At 37.5% G+C, this 14,243-nt stretch overlaps 1 protein-coding gene across 3 annotated transcripts in view; it reads left to right on the top strand.

The window, feature by feature from the left end:
* LOC141405863 (dynein axonemal intermediate chain 1) overlaps positions 1-14,243 on the top strand; it is a 50,135-nt gene that overhangs the window by 26,291 nt on the left and 9,601 nt on the right. For 2 of the 3 annotated variants that reach the window (XM_073990678.1, XM_073990680.1), the window contains 5 exons: positions 5,805-6,144; positions 9,885-10,213; positions 10,276-10,714; positions 10,779-10,856; positions 10,914-11,086. In XM_073990678.1, the coding sequence (XP_073846779.1) occupies positions 5,805-6,144; positions 9,885-10,213; positions 10,276-10,714; positions 10,779-10,856; positions 10,914-11,086 (1,359 nt within the window). Of the gene's footprint in view, positions 1-5,399; positions 5,539-5,804; positions 6,145-9,884; positions 10,214-10,275; positions 10,715-10,778; positions 10,857-10,913; positions 11,087-14,243 lie in introns of all 3 variants that reach the window. The other variant, XM_073990679.1, reaches the window with a different exon arrangement.

Here is a 14,243-nt window from a genome sequence, read left to right as displayed (position 1 = left end):
TGTAGGTACCGTAATGTGGGACTATACCAAATCATTGACATATACCAAACATTTTTAGTAACCAAACATCTTCATAAAGGACTCGAAATATTTAATTACCTTAAACTCAGTTTGAAAGAAATTTTTCAAAAAGTTTTAGCGTTATCTTGCACAATAGCCATTTTAGTATGTGCCGACAGGGTTTTGGAGCTTTTAAGCCGTTATCTTAGGAATTATGACTTATTCCAGAAAAAAATGTACCGTTGTAAATGAGGCCGCTCGAACAACTGAAAAACTGAAAAAAGAATCAAAACGATGCGAGAGGAGCTCTTAAACTTCACTTTATCCGAATTTTGTGTGGGAGGTATATAGTCTATATTCCGACCGATCTAGTCTATATTCCGACCTGATACATGACTGGATGAAATAATACGATGTGCAAAGTCTGCACCAATCAGAAGCTCTTGCGGATTTGCCATTTTTGTTGCTGCCGTCAGGGTTTCTTGGAGCTTTTAGGCCAATATATCAGGAAGTATGGACTTGCGCGAAAAAAAAAATTGTACCGTCGTAAAGAGAGCAGCAAGGAAATCTTACCGAAAACTTTACCGGAATTTTCAAAACTATCTGAGGAGCACTTAAACTTCACTTTTTCTGAATTTTGTGTGGGAGGTACCCGAAGGAGTGGATGAAATAATACGATGTGTACAGTCTGCATCTATCAGAAACTCCCTGCGAAGACTATTCGCGGATTTGCCATTTTGGTTGGTGCCGTCAGGGTTTCCTAGATCTATTAGGCCAATATCTCAGGAAGTATGGACTTGCGCAAGAAAATAATTGTACCGTCATAATGGTAGCCGCAAGGAAAACTCACTGAAAAAATTTCAGAACTATCCGAGATGAGCTCTTAAACTTCACTCTATCCTAATTTTGTGTGGGAGGTACCAGAAGGAGTGGACCAATATAGTATGTATTCGAACCCGAAAGAATAAGGAATAATACGATGAGCAAAGTTTGGGCCAAATCGATTGCTCCCTTCGACAGTTATCGTTTACACCATTTTACAGAAAAATTTTGAACTTTTGTGGGAGAGATAACCGAAGGAGTGGACCGATATGGCCCATCTTCGAAAACTAGGTTTGGACAAAATATTACGAAGGCCAAATTTTGGACTGAATCAGCAGATTCGTTCGAGAGTTATCTTCCGCTTCAACCACTACACACGGTGTCATTGGGGTTTTTTGCACCCTTCAGGCTATTTTCTCAGGAAGTATGGACTTGCCCCTGATGAAACTTGTACCGTCGTATAGGGGACAGTAAATACAAGTTGCTACAACAAAAATCAAAGTGATCCGCGAGAAGGTCCTAAACTGAACTTTTCCAAAATTTTGTGTGGGGCGTACCCGAAGGATTGGAGTAATTGAGTCATATTGGAACGTCATTTAAGGCTGGTAGAAATTTCACGATGTGCAAAGTATGGACCAAATCGTTTACCCCGTTTAAAATTTTCCGAACATTTTCGGACTTTTGTGGGAGAGGTACCGGAATGAGTGGACCCATATAACAAATCTTCGAACTTAAACTAAGTTTGGTCAAAATATTACGGAAGCCAAATTTTAGACCGAATCGGTTGATCCAAATTGTCTGAAACGGATTTCGTCCAAACATACTAGGGCTCTAAAACCTTTATTTCGATGAGGCACGTTTTGCCCGCATGAAAGTGTATATGGCAAAAACCAAAAATGTTTTACTATCGATGAATCCGAGTTTCACCCATTCAGAATATTCCATATTCCACATATTATGGCTGAAATTCTTTAGAATGAAGTGTTTTAGGATGGATCCCATAATATCGACCATACAAATTAATTTTCGTGGAAGCTGTGTTGTTGTTGGCATCAATGTAGAAAAATGGGTAAAAATGGCTTGAAGCCAACAAGTTTTTTATGTTCTCTTCCGATTTCTGGCTTAACCTTAGGTTTTATAGACCTATGCTCAAAGAAAGAACCGCAGAATACTCCATGGGCAACATGATACTAGTGTATCATTTTTCGATATATCCACTGCATCCACCTAAAATTGATGCTGACATTTTGAAGCCGGAATTTCCGGGTTTTTGACTTTATTTAATAATCTGGACGCACAACAAGCATCCGTAGAGCATCCTAGAAATTGGATTTGATGCGTGAATTTTCTTAAAAAAATATTTTTTAGGTGTTAAATTTGCAAGTGTCATTAAATTTCCTTTGAACCCCTCGTGAATTTAGTTTTTCTACGCGACGGATATAACGAGCCCTTCGAATCCATTCACTAAAACCGCGAATATATACCTTGGAAATACAAAAATCAGAAAAAATATATTTTGGCAAATCTAAGTACGCAGATTTTCTTTAACAAAAATTACATAAATGGAATCCTTTATACGTGATTATAATATTTGCGTAAACGCGTGTCATAAATTACAGAGATACGCGAGTAATATGAGTTTTCTACGTAAAAATAATGTGGAGGCACATCCGCGGTTCTTGAAGAATATATTTGATGTAAGCGGCACACTTGGCAGCTGAGTGAAATATCGAAATATGCATAGATATTGAAAGAGATTGATTTGCTGTGTCGAAAATAGGTTGCGCATCAAGCGACTTTAATCAATTCGTGAATAACAGGCTTTTTAATTTTCATATTTATTGAATGATTGTAATTTCAATATTACTCTTAATTTCCTATCCTTATAAGTTATCACAGTCAGCAGTTGAGCTTTCGCGATGGTAAACCATATTCCTTGATTAAGTTATAGCAGTATAAATTATTTATTGCATCGGATTTCAGCGAAATAGTTGGAGCTTTCCCAAATATTTTTTTTTCTAATTTTATTAATCGAACCAAAAAGTATATTTGGAATAATATTTTAACAAGTTTATTCTCTTTTGTTGTTGCTATAATATGCAATTTATAAAGCCAATGTTTATAATTTTGGTTTCATATTTTTACGCGTTGTTTAGATTGTGTACGAATTTTTAATTTATAGAGGTATGACGTATAATTTGCTCCCAGATTTTTTTAATTTTTTGATTTTCCGCGAAAATAAAAACAAATTTTAGAAATTATGGTGGATCTACGGATGGATATCAAATGCCGTTATTGATATATGCATACATTTTCTCAATATAACAAATAAGTAATTTTAAAATATCTTTTCTTTATAAGAGAATAAAAACCGCTATAACTTTTGCACTCATCGGCAAATTTTGTGAATGCGAGCAGATTTGAAACCAGATTTTTTTCCTTAACCTCTATACCAAAAATTGTAGATGTGCCCGCAAAAAATGTTTTAATTTTTTTCAAATGGAACTGTAAAGGAAATTTAGTTTTTACCATATATGTACTGTTACGGTATTAGAGTTTGACTTAATCCCGTGAAGACGTTGTTTTATTCCTCGATACGATTTGTATCTAATAAAACGAGGGTTCGTTCTTTATCTCTCTACTAGCACACAGCTTATCTCTAGTAACTAGAAAGCACATAGCTTTACTCTATTCAGGTTACTTCTTTACTCTTTAGATTACACTGACGACTTAGTTCGCGAATAGATTTACAACTGAACTACCACCCACTCGTATTTATGCGTATGTATAGATGTACCAGTACCCTTCCTTTGGGAGGTTCTCCAATGTTCAAACGAGATCCAGATGCACATACACACATACTCGTATACAAACAGACGAATAAATGTAAGCAACGCATCAATGCACCAGCGCACGGTGGTCGAAAGCACTGATCTAGCGGCGCGAAAATAATAACTTGCAAACGAATGGAGATACGTCACTGAAACGTTGTACAAACTCAACTTGTACCTGTGGGTAATAATGGGCCAAATATGAACAATATCGGCTAATGTTTTAGTATAGCCCCCATATAACGGTATCTTCCGGTTTTCGCTATTTTGAGGATATAAGCCACAATTTCGTAGCAAATTAGCAGTAATTTGGTACTTAGGGTTCCTAGTGGTCACAAAATATTTCCACCAAAAATTATGGACATAGGTGCACATTTGACGTGGTATTATGGTGTCTCCGGGTGTAGAACTCCTCCTTGCAACCATTTCTCAAGATCGTGCCCAGTTTCATTACGAATTTATTTAACATTTAAACAAATATGAAGTTAATTTTTTTGCTACAATTTTTTAAAATCTGAAGCAACAAAAACTCTTGTATTTGATAGTGAATAACTGAGTAAATATTTACAACAACAAAAATGAAAAAACAAAATCTTTGTCTGCAAAGTGTCTGTAATCGATACAATGGAAAATATTTCGCAATGTTATAGTTCGATTTTTTGACTTTCGCGCCGCTAGATCAGTGGTTTCGACCAGTGTGCAGCAGGGAGATTCTCAAATGTTCAAACGAGATCCAGATGCACATACACACATACTCGTATACAAACAGACGAATAAATGTAAGCAACGCATCAATGCGCCAGCGGTAATAAATACGGGGAAGTAAGAGGGGTTACAATGACGTCGCAATGTAAAAGCATAATTGAATATTCAAAATGAATGAGAGAGGGAGAGAGAGTACAGAAACAATTTAGCTAAGTAAAGTGTATCAAAGATGTAAATATTCTAAGATGGGAAAAGTCAATTGTGAAAAATAAACTGTTCTTACGATATCATAACAACATTCTGTTAAACGAAAACTGTTATTCATTGGAATAGTGACAAGAAACAAATATAAACTCAAATTTGACGGCATTCACCTTTTTATTAAATTAAAAACAAATAAAAGTAAAGAAAAAAATTTTAGCCGCAAAACACGACGTTTATGTTTTCTATGGCGACAAATATAAATCAAAAGCGATTGACATTGCTAATATCATATGTTTTTGGAACTATTATCATATGTTTTTGGAAAATGCATTTGTTCAAGTCTTTATTTCTATACGTCTTTGATAAGATTCTAATCCGATACAACGATGCTCGTCTGTCTGTTGGAATCAAGATATAGTTTTGGTTGTGGAAGATGTATTCGAATCTGCATCTGCCAAATTTTCCAAAGGCTATTCGACGGATTAGGGAAATAAATGCATACGATTAGATACACACCTTTAATCCACGGATTGAAGGTCATTGGTACCGGAAACACTAAACCACATAAATCTTTGTTTCCATCTACATATGTAAAATTTGATAGAAAATACATATATACAATAAAAATACGATTACAATATGATAAACGATTTTTGATTTAATTCGTAATATGCAAAATGTTATTGTAATTTTTTAAGGCCATACTGGGTAAACATAAATAAAATATTATTTAACTTCAATAAAAATGCTGTAAATACAACTAAAATCTTAGCTTCATAATCTGTTTGTTAATGTAATATTTTTTTATTTAATTCTATTGTAAATAATTTTTTTTAGTTAATTTAGATAGAGAAAAATAGTTAACTATAAAACAGACTCCATGGCTTCTGAATCAGTCTTAAACACTGAGACTGAGTCCATAGAACTTGAAAACAAAATAGGTTCGGTGGTCATTGATAATGACGATGAGGACGAGGTAAAAATAACAAATATAAAATCAGAAAATTGCATGTGGCATGACACGTTTTTTTACGATTTTTTGAAGAAAAACGTTTTTTACAACTCTGTAGTTCTATAGCTTAGGCTAGGTACATTTATATTTATGTGTTTTTCTGCTTCTTGTGGTGAGTCTAAAAATAAATGCACACAATTTTTTTCTCTGGCACCAATTTTTTTTATCTTTAAACATTTCTAACTTTCCTACTTCTGTGTGATAATTTTATGATATATCTTACTTCTTAGCTTAATCGTGCCTCAGTAGCAAAATCAAAGCCGTCATCAGATGGTGCTGGCGGTGGAGATGCAGATGATTTGGATGCCTGGATGAAATCTCGCCAGTTGGTTAAACCCGATAACCAATTAGAGTTAACCGAAGCTGAATTGTCGGAGGAAATAACCAAAGTTTTAACAACTACCAATACAAATGTGGTCCACAATTTGGTGGTGTATAGTTTCAAGGAAGAGGCCTATGTACCATTGCCGCCGGCTGGAAATACTGTAACTTTATTGAAGTTCGATGGCAATTCTCTGCACATAGATTCGGATGAGGCTAAATATCAAATGGAGGAGAGTGGTGAAATTGGTGAGTTTAATGCATGCAGATCAAAGTGGATAAACTGCCGATAAATTTCTTTGATAACTTGGTAAATTATTAAGAAACGTGTAAAAGTTATCACCAACGTGGAATAAAAGCATCAACATCGATAATTTATCCACAAACGTCGGTATATATTCACCAGATAGTAGATAAATTACCCAAATGATATCATAATGGATAAAGTTTGCCCCAATGTAGATAATTTACAAACCTAACTGGATAATTTACCACCAAAGTGGACAATAATTCCACCAACGTGGATAATTGATTCACCAACGTGGATAATTTATTTACCAACGTGGATGATTTATTCACCAACGTGGATAATTTATTCACAACGTGGATGGTTTATTCACAACTGTGGATAATTTATCCATCATCGTGCATAATTTATACACCAACGTGGATAATTTATACACCAACGTGGATAATTTATCCACAAACGTGGATAATTTGTCCACCAACGTAAATAATTTATCCACCAACGTGGATAATTTATCCACCAACGTGGATAATTTATTCACCAACGTGGACAATTTATCCACCAACGTGGATAATTTATCCACCAACGTGGATAATTTATCCACCAACGTGGATAATTTATCCACTACCGGATAATTTATCCACCACCGTGGATAATTTATCCATTACCGGATAATTTATCCACCACCGTGGATAATTTATTCACCAACGTGGCTAATTTGTCCAGCAACGTAAATAATTTATCCACCAACGTGGATAATTTGTCCACCAACGTAAATAATTTATCCACCAATGTGTATAATTTATCCACCAACGTGGATAATTTATCCACCGACGTGGATAATTTATTCTCCAACGTGAATAATTTATCCACCAACGTGGATAATTTGTCCAACAACGTGGATAATTTATCCACCAACGCGGATAATTTATTCACCAACGCGGATAATTTATTCACTAACGTGGGTAATTTATTCAACAACGTGGATAATTTATCCACCAAAGTGGATAATTTGTCCAACAACGTAAATAATTTATCCACCAACGTGGATAATTTATCGACCAACGTGGATAATTTATTCACCAACGTGGATAATTTATCCACCAACGTGGATAATTTATCCACCAACGTGGATAATTTGTCCAACAACGTGTATAATTTATTCACCAACGTGGATAATTTATTCCCCAACGTGAATAATTTATCCACCAACGTGGATAATTTGTCCAACAACGTGGATAATTTATCCACCAACGTGGATAATTTATTTTGCAACGTGAATAATTTATCCACCAACGTGGATAATTTGTCCAACAACGTGGATAATTTATCCACCAAGGCGGATAATTTATTCACCAACGCGGATAATTTATTCACTAACGTGGGTAATTTATTCACCAACGTGGATAATTTATCCACCAAAGTGGATAATTTGTCCAACAACGTAAATAATGTATCCACCAAGGTGGATAATTTATCGACCAACGTGGATAATTTATTCACCAACGTGGATAATTTAACCACCAACGTGGATAATTTATCCACCAACGTGGATAATTTGTCCAACAACGTGGATAATTTATTCACCAACCTGGATAATTAATTCACCAACGTGGATGGTTTATTCACAACTGTCGATAATTTATCCATCATCGTGCATAATTTATCCACAAACGTGGATAATTTGTCCACCAACGTAAATAATTTATCCAATAACGTGGATAATTTATCCACCAACGTGGACAATTTGTCCAACAACGTGGATAATTTATTCACCAACGTGGATAATTTATTCCCCAACGTGAATAATATATCCACCACCGTGGATAATTTATCCATTACCGGATAATTTATCCACCACCGTGGATAATTTATTCACCAACGTGGCTAATTTGTCCAGCAACGTAAATAATTTATCCACCAACGTGGATAATTTGTCCACCAACGTAAATAATTTATCCACCAATGTGTATAATTTATTCACCAACGTGGATAATTTATTCCCCAAAGTGAATAATTTATCCACCAACGTGGATAATTTGTCCAACAACGTGGATAATTTATCCACCAACGTGGATAATTTATCCACCAACGTGGATAATTTATCCACCAACGTGGATAATTTATCTACCAACGTGGATAATTTATCCACCAACGTGGATAATTTATTCACCAACTTGGATAATTTATCAACCAATGTGGAGAATTTGTCCAACAACGTGGATAATTTATTCACCAACGTGGATAATTTATTCCCCAACGTGAATAATTTATTCACCAACGTGGATAATTTATTCCCCAACGTGGATAATTTGTCCAACAACTTGGATAATTTATTTACCAACGTGGATAATTTATCCACTACCGGATAATTTATCCATCACCGTGGATAATTTATTCGCCAACGTGTCTAATTTGTCCAACAACGTGGATAATTTATTCACCAACGTGGATAATTTATTCCCCAACATGAATAATTTATTCACCAACGTGGATAATTTATCCACCAACGTGGATAATTTGTCCAACAACGTGGATAATTTATTCACCAACGTGGATAATTTATTCCCCAACGTGAATAATTTATCCACCAACGTGGATAATTTGTCCAACAACGTGGATAATTTATCCACCAACGTGGATAATTTGTCCAACAACGTGGATAATTTATCCACCAACGTGGATAATTTATCCACCAACGTGGATAATTTATTCACCAACTTGGATAATTTATCAACCAATGTGGAGAATTTGTCCAACAACGTGTATAATTTATTCACCAACGTGGATAATTTATTCCCCAACGTAAATAATTTATTCACCAACGTGGATAATTTATTCCCCAACGTGGATAATTTGTCCAACAACTTGGATAATTTATTTACCAACGTGGATAATTTATCCACCAACGTGGATAATTTATCCACCAACGTGGATAATTTGTCCAACAACGTGGATAATTTATTCCCCAACGTAAATAATTTATCCACCAATGTGTATAATTTATCCATCAACGCGGATAATTTATTCACCAACGCGGATAATTTATTCACTAACGTGGGTAATTTATTCACCAACGTGGATAATTTGTCCAACAACTTGGATAATTTATTTACCAACGTGGATAATTTATCCACTACCGGATAATTTATCCATCACCGTGGATAATTTATTCGCCAACGTGTCTAATTTGTCCAACAACGTGGATAATTTATTCACCAACGTGGATAATTTATTCCCCAACGTGAATAATTTATTCACCAACGTGGATAATTTATCCACCAACGTGGATAATTTGTCCAACAACGTGGATAATTTATTCACCAACGTGGATAATTTATTCCCCAACGTGAATAATTTATCCACCAACGTGGATAATTTGTCCAACAACGTGGATAATTTATCCACAAACGTGGATAATTTATTCACCAACTTGGATAATTTATCAACCAACGTGGAGAATTTGTCCAACAACGTGGATAATTTATTCCCCAACGTGGATAATTTGTCCAACAACGTGGATAATCTATCCGCCAACGTGGATAATTTATTCACCAACGTGGGTAATTTATTTGCCAACATGGATAATTTATCCACTAACGTAGATAATGTATCCGCCAAAGTGGATTATTTATCCACCTAACCGTATAAGTCATCCGTGGATAATGTGTCCATCCACGTTGATATTTTCGAATAATTTATACTCCTAAACTGTCTCCGGCCATTTTTTCTCTGATTTTAGGATATCCCTTGCCAGCACCCCGTTATTCATTGATGGAAGCTGAAGCAGCACCACCCAAAGCTGACGAAGGGGAAGGCGCAGAAGGAGGTGAAGGTGAGGATCAGGAAGCTAAAGAAGGTGAGGAAGGTGCTGAAGAAGCCGAGGCGGAAGAAGAAGCCGAAGAAGAGGCTGCCGAAGAGGGAGGAGAAGCCGAAGAAGGTGAGGGTGAAAAGATTGAGGAGGCAGCTGAGGCGGCACCAGCAGCAGCCACTGGTGGTAAAAAACGCAAACTTATCAATCAGTTTAATTTTTGCGAACGGGCGGCGTTGACATTTACAAATCCGACCAGGGTTAGTGGAATAAATGTTCTTTTGACTTTAGCATAACAAAATATAATTTTTATGATTCACAGAATGTTGACACCCAAACCGTACCACCACCACGCTCCCAGTATGGTGCAAATGTCTTACAATGGGTCATCTATGATAGTTATGCCGAAGATTTTGAGCGACAACAGAAGGAACGTGATAAAAAGGATGATAAGAAAGCACAACGTAAGGATGAGCTGAAAATGAGTAAACAAGAATTGAAAGCAGCCCAGGCAGAAGAGTTGAATAAAAAATATTTGAAATGTTGGCAAATTTTGGAGCGAATGATTAATCAAAATATCTATAAGGATATTGCTCACGACTATCGTTATTGGGAAGATCCGGCAGATGAATTTCGTGATGGTGAGGGTACCCTGCTACCCCTGTGGAAATTTCAATATGAGCGAACAAAAAAGATGAGCGTTACTGATGTTATGTTTAATCCGCATTACTATGACTTGTTTGCTGTGTGTTTTGGATCACGTAAGTGGAAGGGAAATGTATTTGATTTTATCGAATTGGAGATATTGAGTTTGTATCTTTGCAGACGATTTCATGAAACAGCCCAGTGAGGGTTCGATTTGCTTATTTACTGTCAAGAATCCCTCTTATCCGGATTATATAAGTGGGTGTTTATATTGAAAATTGAGTTTATGCTAATCCGAGTTTCTTTTGTTTCCAGTCATGACCGAAAGTGGAGTTATGTGCTGCGATATTCATCCAAAATATCCCTTTTTGGTGGCCATTGGTCTTTATGATGGCAATGTCCATGTCTATAATTTGAAAGAGAACTATCGGGAGCCTTTGTATGTTTCAATGGGGGTTGGCGATAAACATATCGAATGCGTTTGGGAGGTAAGTTTTAGAAATTCAGTTTTAATGAGGCGTATTTGATTTCTAAAGGAGTCAAGTATAATTTTGAATGGATGTATTAAGGTAGGTTACTTTCCGGGCCCTAAGGTCCATACCTATATACGTCCGTATAAAAGTAGAACACATGTATTCTTAATACGTCGAGCGTATACTTTTTGTAAGTTGAAAAAATTTAACTTTGACAGAACGTTATTGTTTATATGTGTGTGTGTGTGTTTTGTATTTTAAAAACAAAAGCCCAACAAAACATGATTCATTGCAAAGGAAAATTATTTGTTTTACAAATGAAGACATTTAAGTAAGTTTCGGTCGCGGATTTTGTGTATTAAATGTGATTTTGGACTCAACGTATATGGGTAATACGGACGCTCAGAGAGCGTTGTTGTGGAGGTTGTTGAATAATTTTTGTACGTCGCGCTGAGAGTTAGGTATAGCTATAAGAAATACTTTAATACATTTTTGTATTAAAGTTACCAGATCGGTTTCGGAATCCCGTCGCCAGTATAGAAACATAATACATTTTTCAGGTCTTGTGAAGGTGCTGGACATCATAAAGCTTATAGATGTTTTACTAGGAGTTTTCTCCGTATTAGTTGGGATTTTTCGAAGATTGAGGTAAAATGGACACAACTGTATGGATTTTACAGACGTATTCATCTCGCATACATGGGGTAACCTAGCATCTGGAGTAGGGCTTGGATTCCTAACTCGGGTAGGGTCTCTTGGCTTTGGGGTGTGGTTCATCCATTGACCTAACTCTCTTCGCCCTGTTCTTGATGAAGAAGGATTGGTTTTGGCAGGGGCCTCATGTCGAAGTACAGAGGCCGTTGCTGAATCAGACCTCTAAGCTTTCTGCATCCTTGATTTTTCCCAGTGTTTATTCATCCCTTTAGCCTTCAACTCCTTTAAGGGTTGTTCTTTCTGTGTAATGGCAAAACCTCTCTTTGGAGAAGTCAAGAGAGGTGAATCGTTCGAGGAAGCTGATTGCAACTACCCACCATCGCTCCTAATTTGGTTGATGTTGTCTTTGAGCTCAGCTTGGCCTCTTCAAAAGTCTTCTGCCTCGGAATGCTAGTTTTATCGGCTATGGCCGATGAACAGACCTTTTTTTACTTTCGACGATCCTGGTTTCAAGGGATTAGTAATTTCAACTGAGGCCTAGACTACTTTATCGGCAACTTCAGGCGCTGGAATGGCTGTGGCAATTTCAACGACGCTCCGTTCTAATACATTTGGTTAAATGTTAATTGGATTCTTCGGGCCTATGTCCCACTCACCAGTGACATTGTCAGCTCCTCCTTCTGTTTTCATCGCTGCGATCACTAGTTTGGATGGGGGAATCCTGCAGTTAAGAAGAAAGCTTACTTTGACCTACACCATGACTTCACAACATGGGGATCGCCCACTCGATTCTACAATATGGTGTAAACGGTTTTTGTATTACCTAGCCCGGAATTAGACGAAGTGAAATGGAATCAATCACCAACTGCTTCTTCGAAACCGGATTCACCCAGTACCATACAGCAGCCGTGTTCCGGCCAGCGGCTGCAGCCTCAGTATACACATGTTTGCATATGAATAGTTTTTCTACGTTTGGATCCCCTTAACCGAAGTGCCTGCCCCGGATTCATTTGGTCCGTGCGGGAGAAAAGGAGCATCCAGGAGCAATATTGATTTGTTCGGTTTATCACATCCGCATCCGCATGCCGGGATTCGGTGCATCGTCACATCACATCGTCCATGTGAGGGGCTACGACTGAGACTATGTTGCTACATGCTGCGTGAACACAGCCCCAGTGAGTCGTCGTCGTCCTCATCAGAATACGAGACTCTCCCGCACGTCCTCCAACAGCAGTCGCATAAGCAGCAGTTAACACTAGCCGTTGTTGTTCCAATTCCAGAAAATGCATCCTTTTTGCACGTCCACCAACAGCAGTCGCTCAAGCAGCAGTTAACACCAGCCGTTGTTGTTCCAATCCCAGAAAATGCATCCTTTTTGCAATTTAATCGCAATAGACTCTGAGGTAAGATCGAGGAAATATTGGATTTTATGAATCGGTAGAATAACATGGTCGCGGTGGTGCACGAAACTAAGCTCAACAACAGCAGCTTACATCTATTGCCCCAGCCTGTTTAATACAGACCTATCTCGCTTGAGTCTATCTTTAATGATCCGTATATGGAAGTCAGGTCTGGAACTGCAAGGGCAGAATTGCTTAACATATACATCTAGCCGATAAATAGCTGTACTTTAGGGTCCGAGTATAATGCTCATCATGAGTTGTGGCATTCGGTCCTCGGCAATGAAGAGAGGTGCTGGCTGAGCAGACTGATGATGAGGACGCCCCTACCAGAATTAGTGGAGATTACAGTTCGCCAGATGTAACCATCATGTCACCTGGTCTGACAAAATACATCATCGGCAACCCGTCGTTTCTCTAGGTTTGGGTTAGACCATACCTCCGTACGCTGACTGACCCGAAGAAGTGCGCAGGTAATTTTAATCGATAGTTTGTCGTGCACCCTTGGAGTTTCAGAATACGAAGCAAAGAATACTACGTCGCATTAGATCTCTTCTAACCTTGCGAATGCCATCAGAAACGATAAATCATCCAAAGCGTTGGACCTACATGGAACCTCCATGGTAATGTTGAAAAAGATATATAAGTCGGAAGTTGAGTAACTCACCAAAGTTCTCAACATGTCGCTAGCCAGGAGTCTGGAAAATTGGCAGGGTGGTCCTGCTACTGAAGCCGGGCACGGATGTCTGCAAAGGTGAATCGTACAAACAGATTTCGCTTTTGTCGCCCGAAGCAAAGACCATTAAGGCTTTAATCCTCCCAGCTTCAGTAATAGCTATCAAATTGCCGATCATCAGCATGTCTTCTAAAAGCAGCATAGCACGACAACAGCGCTGCACGCCAATTCCACACATATTAGCCAAGGGTTCACCCATATCAGGCCATGCGAAAGGACAGTGTTGATGACACTCGACTTATCAAAACCTTTGATACTGCCAAGCACTACTCGCTTTTTCTGCTCGCTTAACGAGCAGACTACCCTCTGGTCAAGTTTGAAACGTTAAATAATTCATTATATGCATGCACGCCAGTAGTGCGTGGAATTCGGGAAGTGCAAA

This window comes from Musca autumnalis, unplaced genomic scaffold, assembly GCF_047663935.1.
Source record: "Musca autumnalis isolate F117 unplaced genomic scaffold, ASM4766393v1 scaffold_5, whole genome shotgun sequence".
In the NCBI taxonomy this organism is placed as follows: Eukaryota; Metazoa; Arthropoda; class Insecta; order Diptera; family Muscidae; genus Musca; species Musca autumnalis.
The sequence above is the reverse complement of the archived record's forward strand: the minus strand, read 5'-3'. Positions and strand labels throughout refer to the sequence as shown.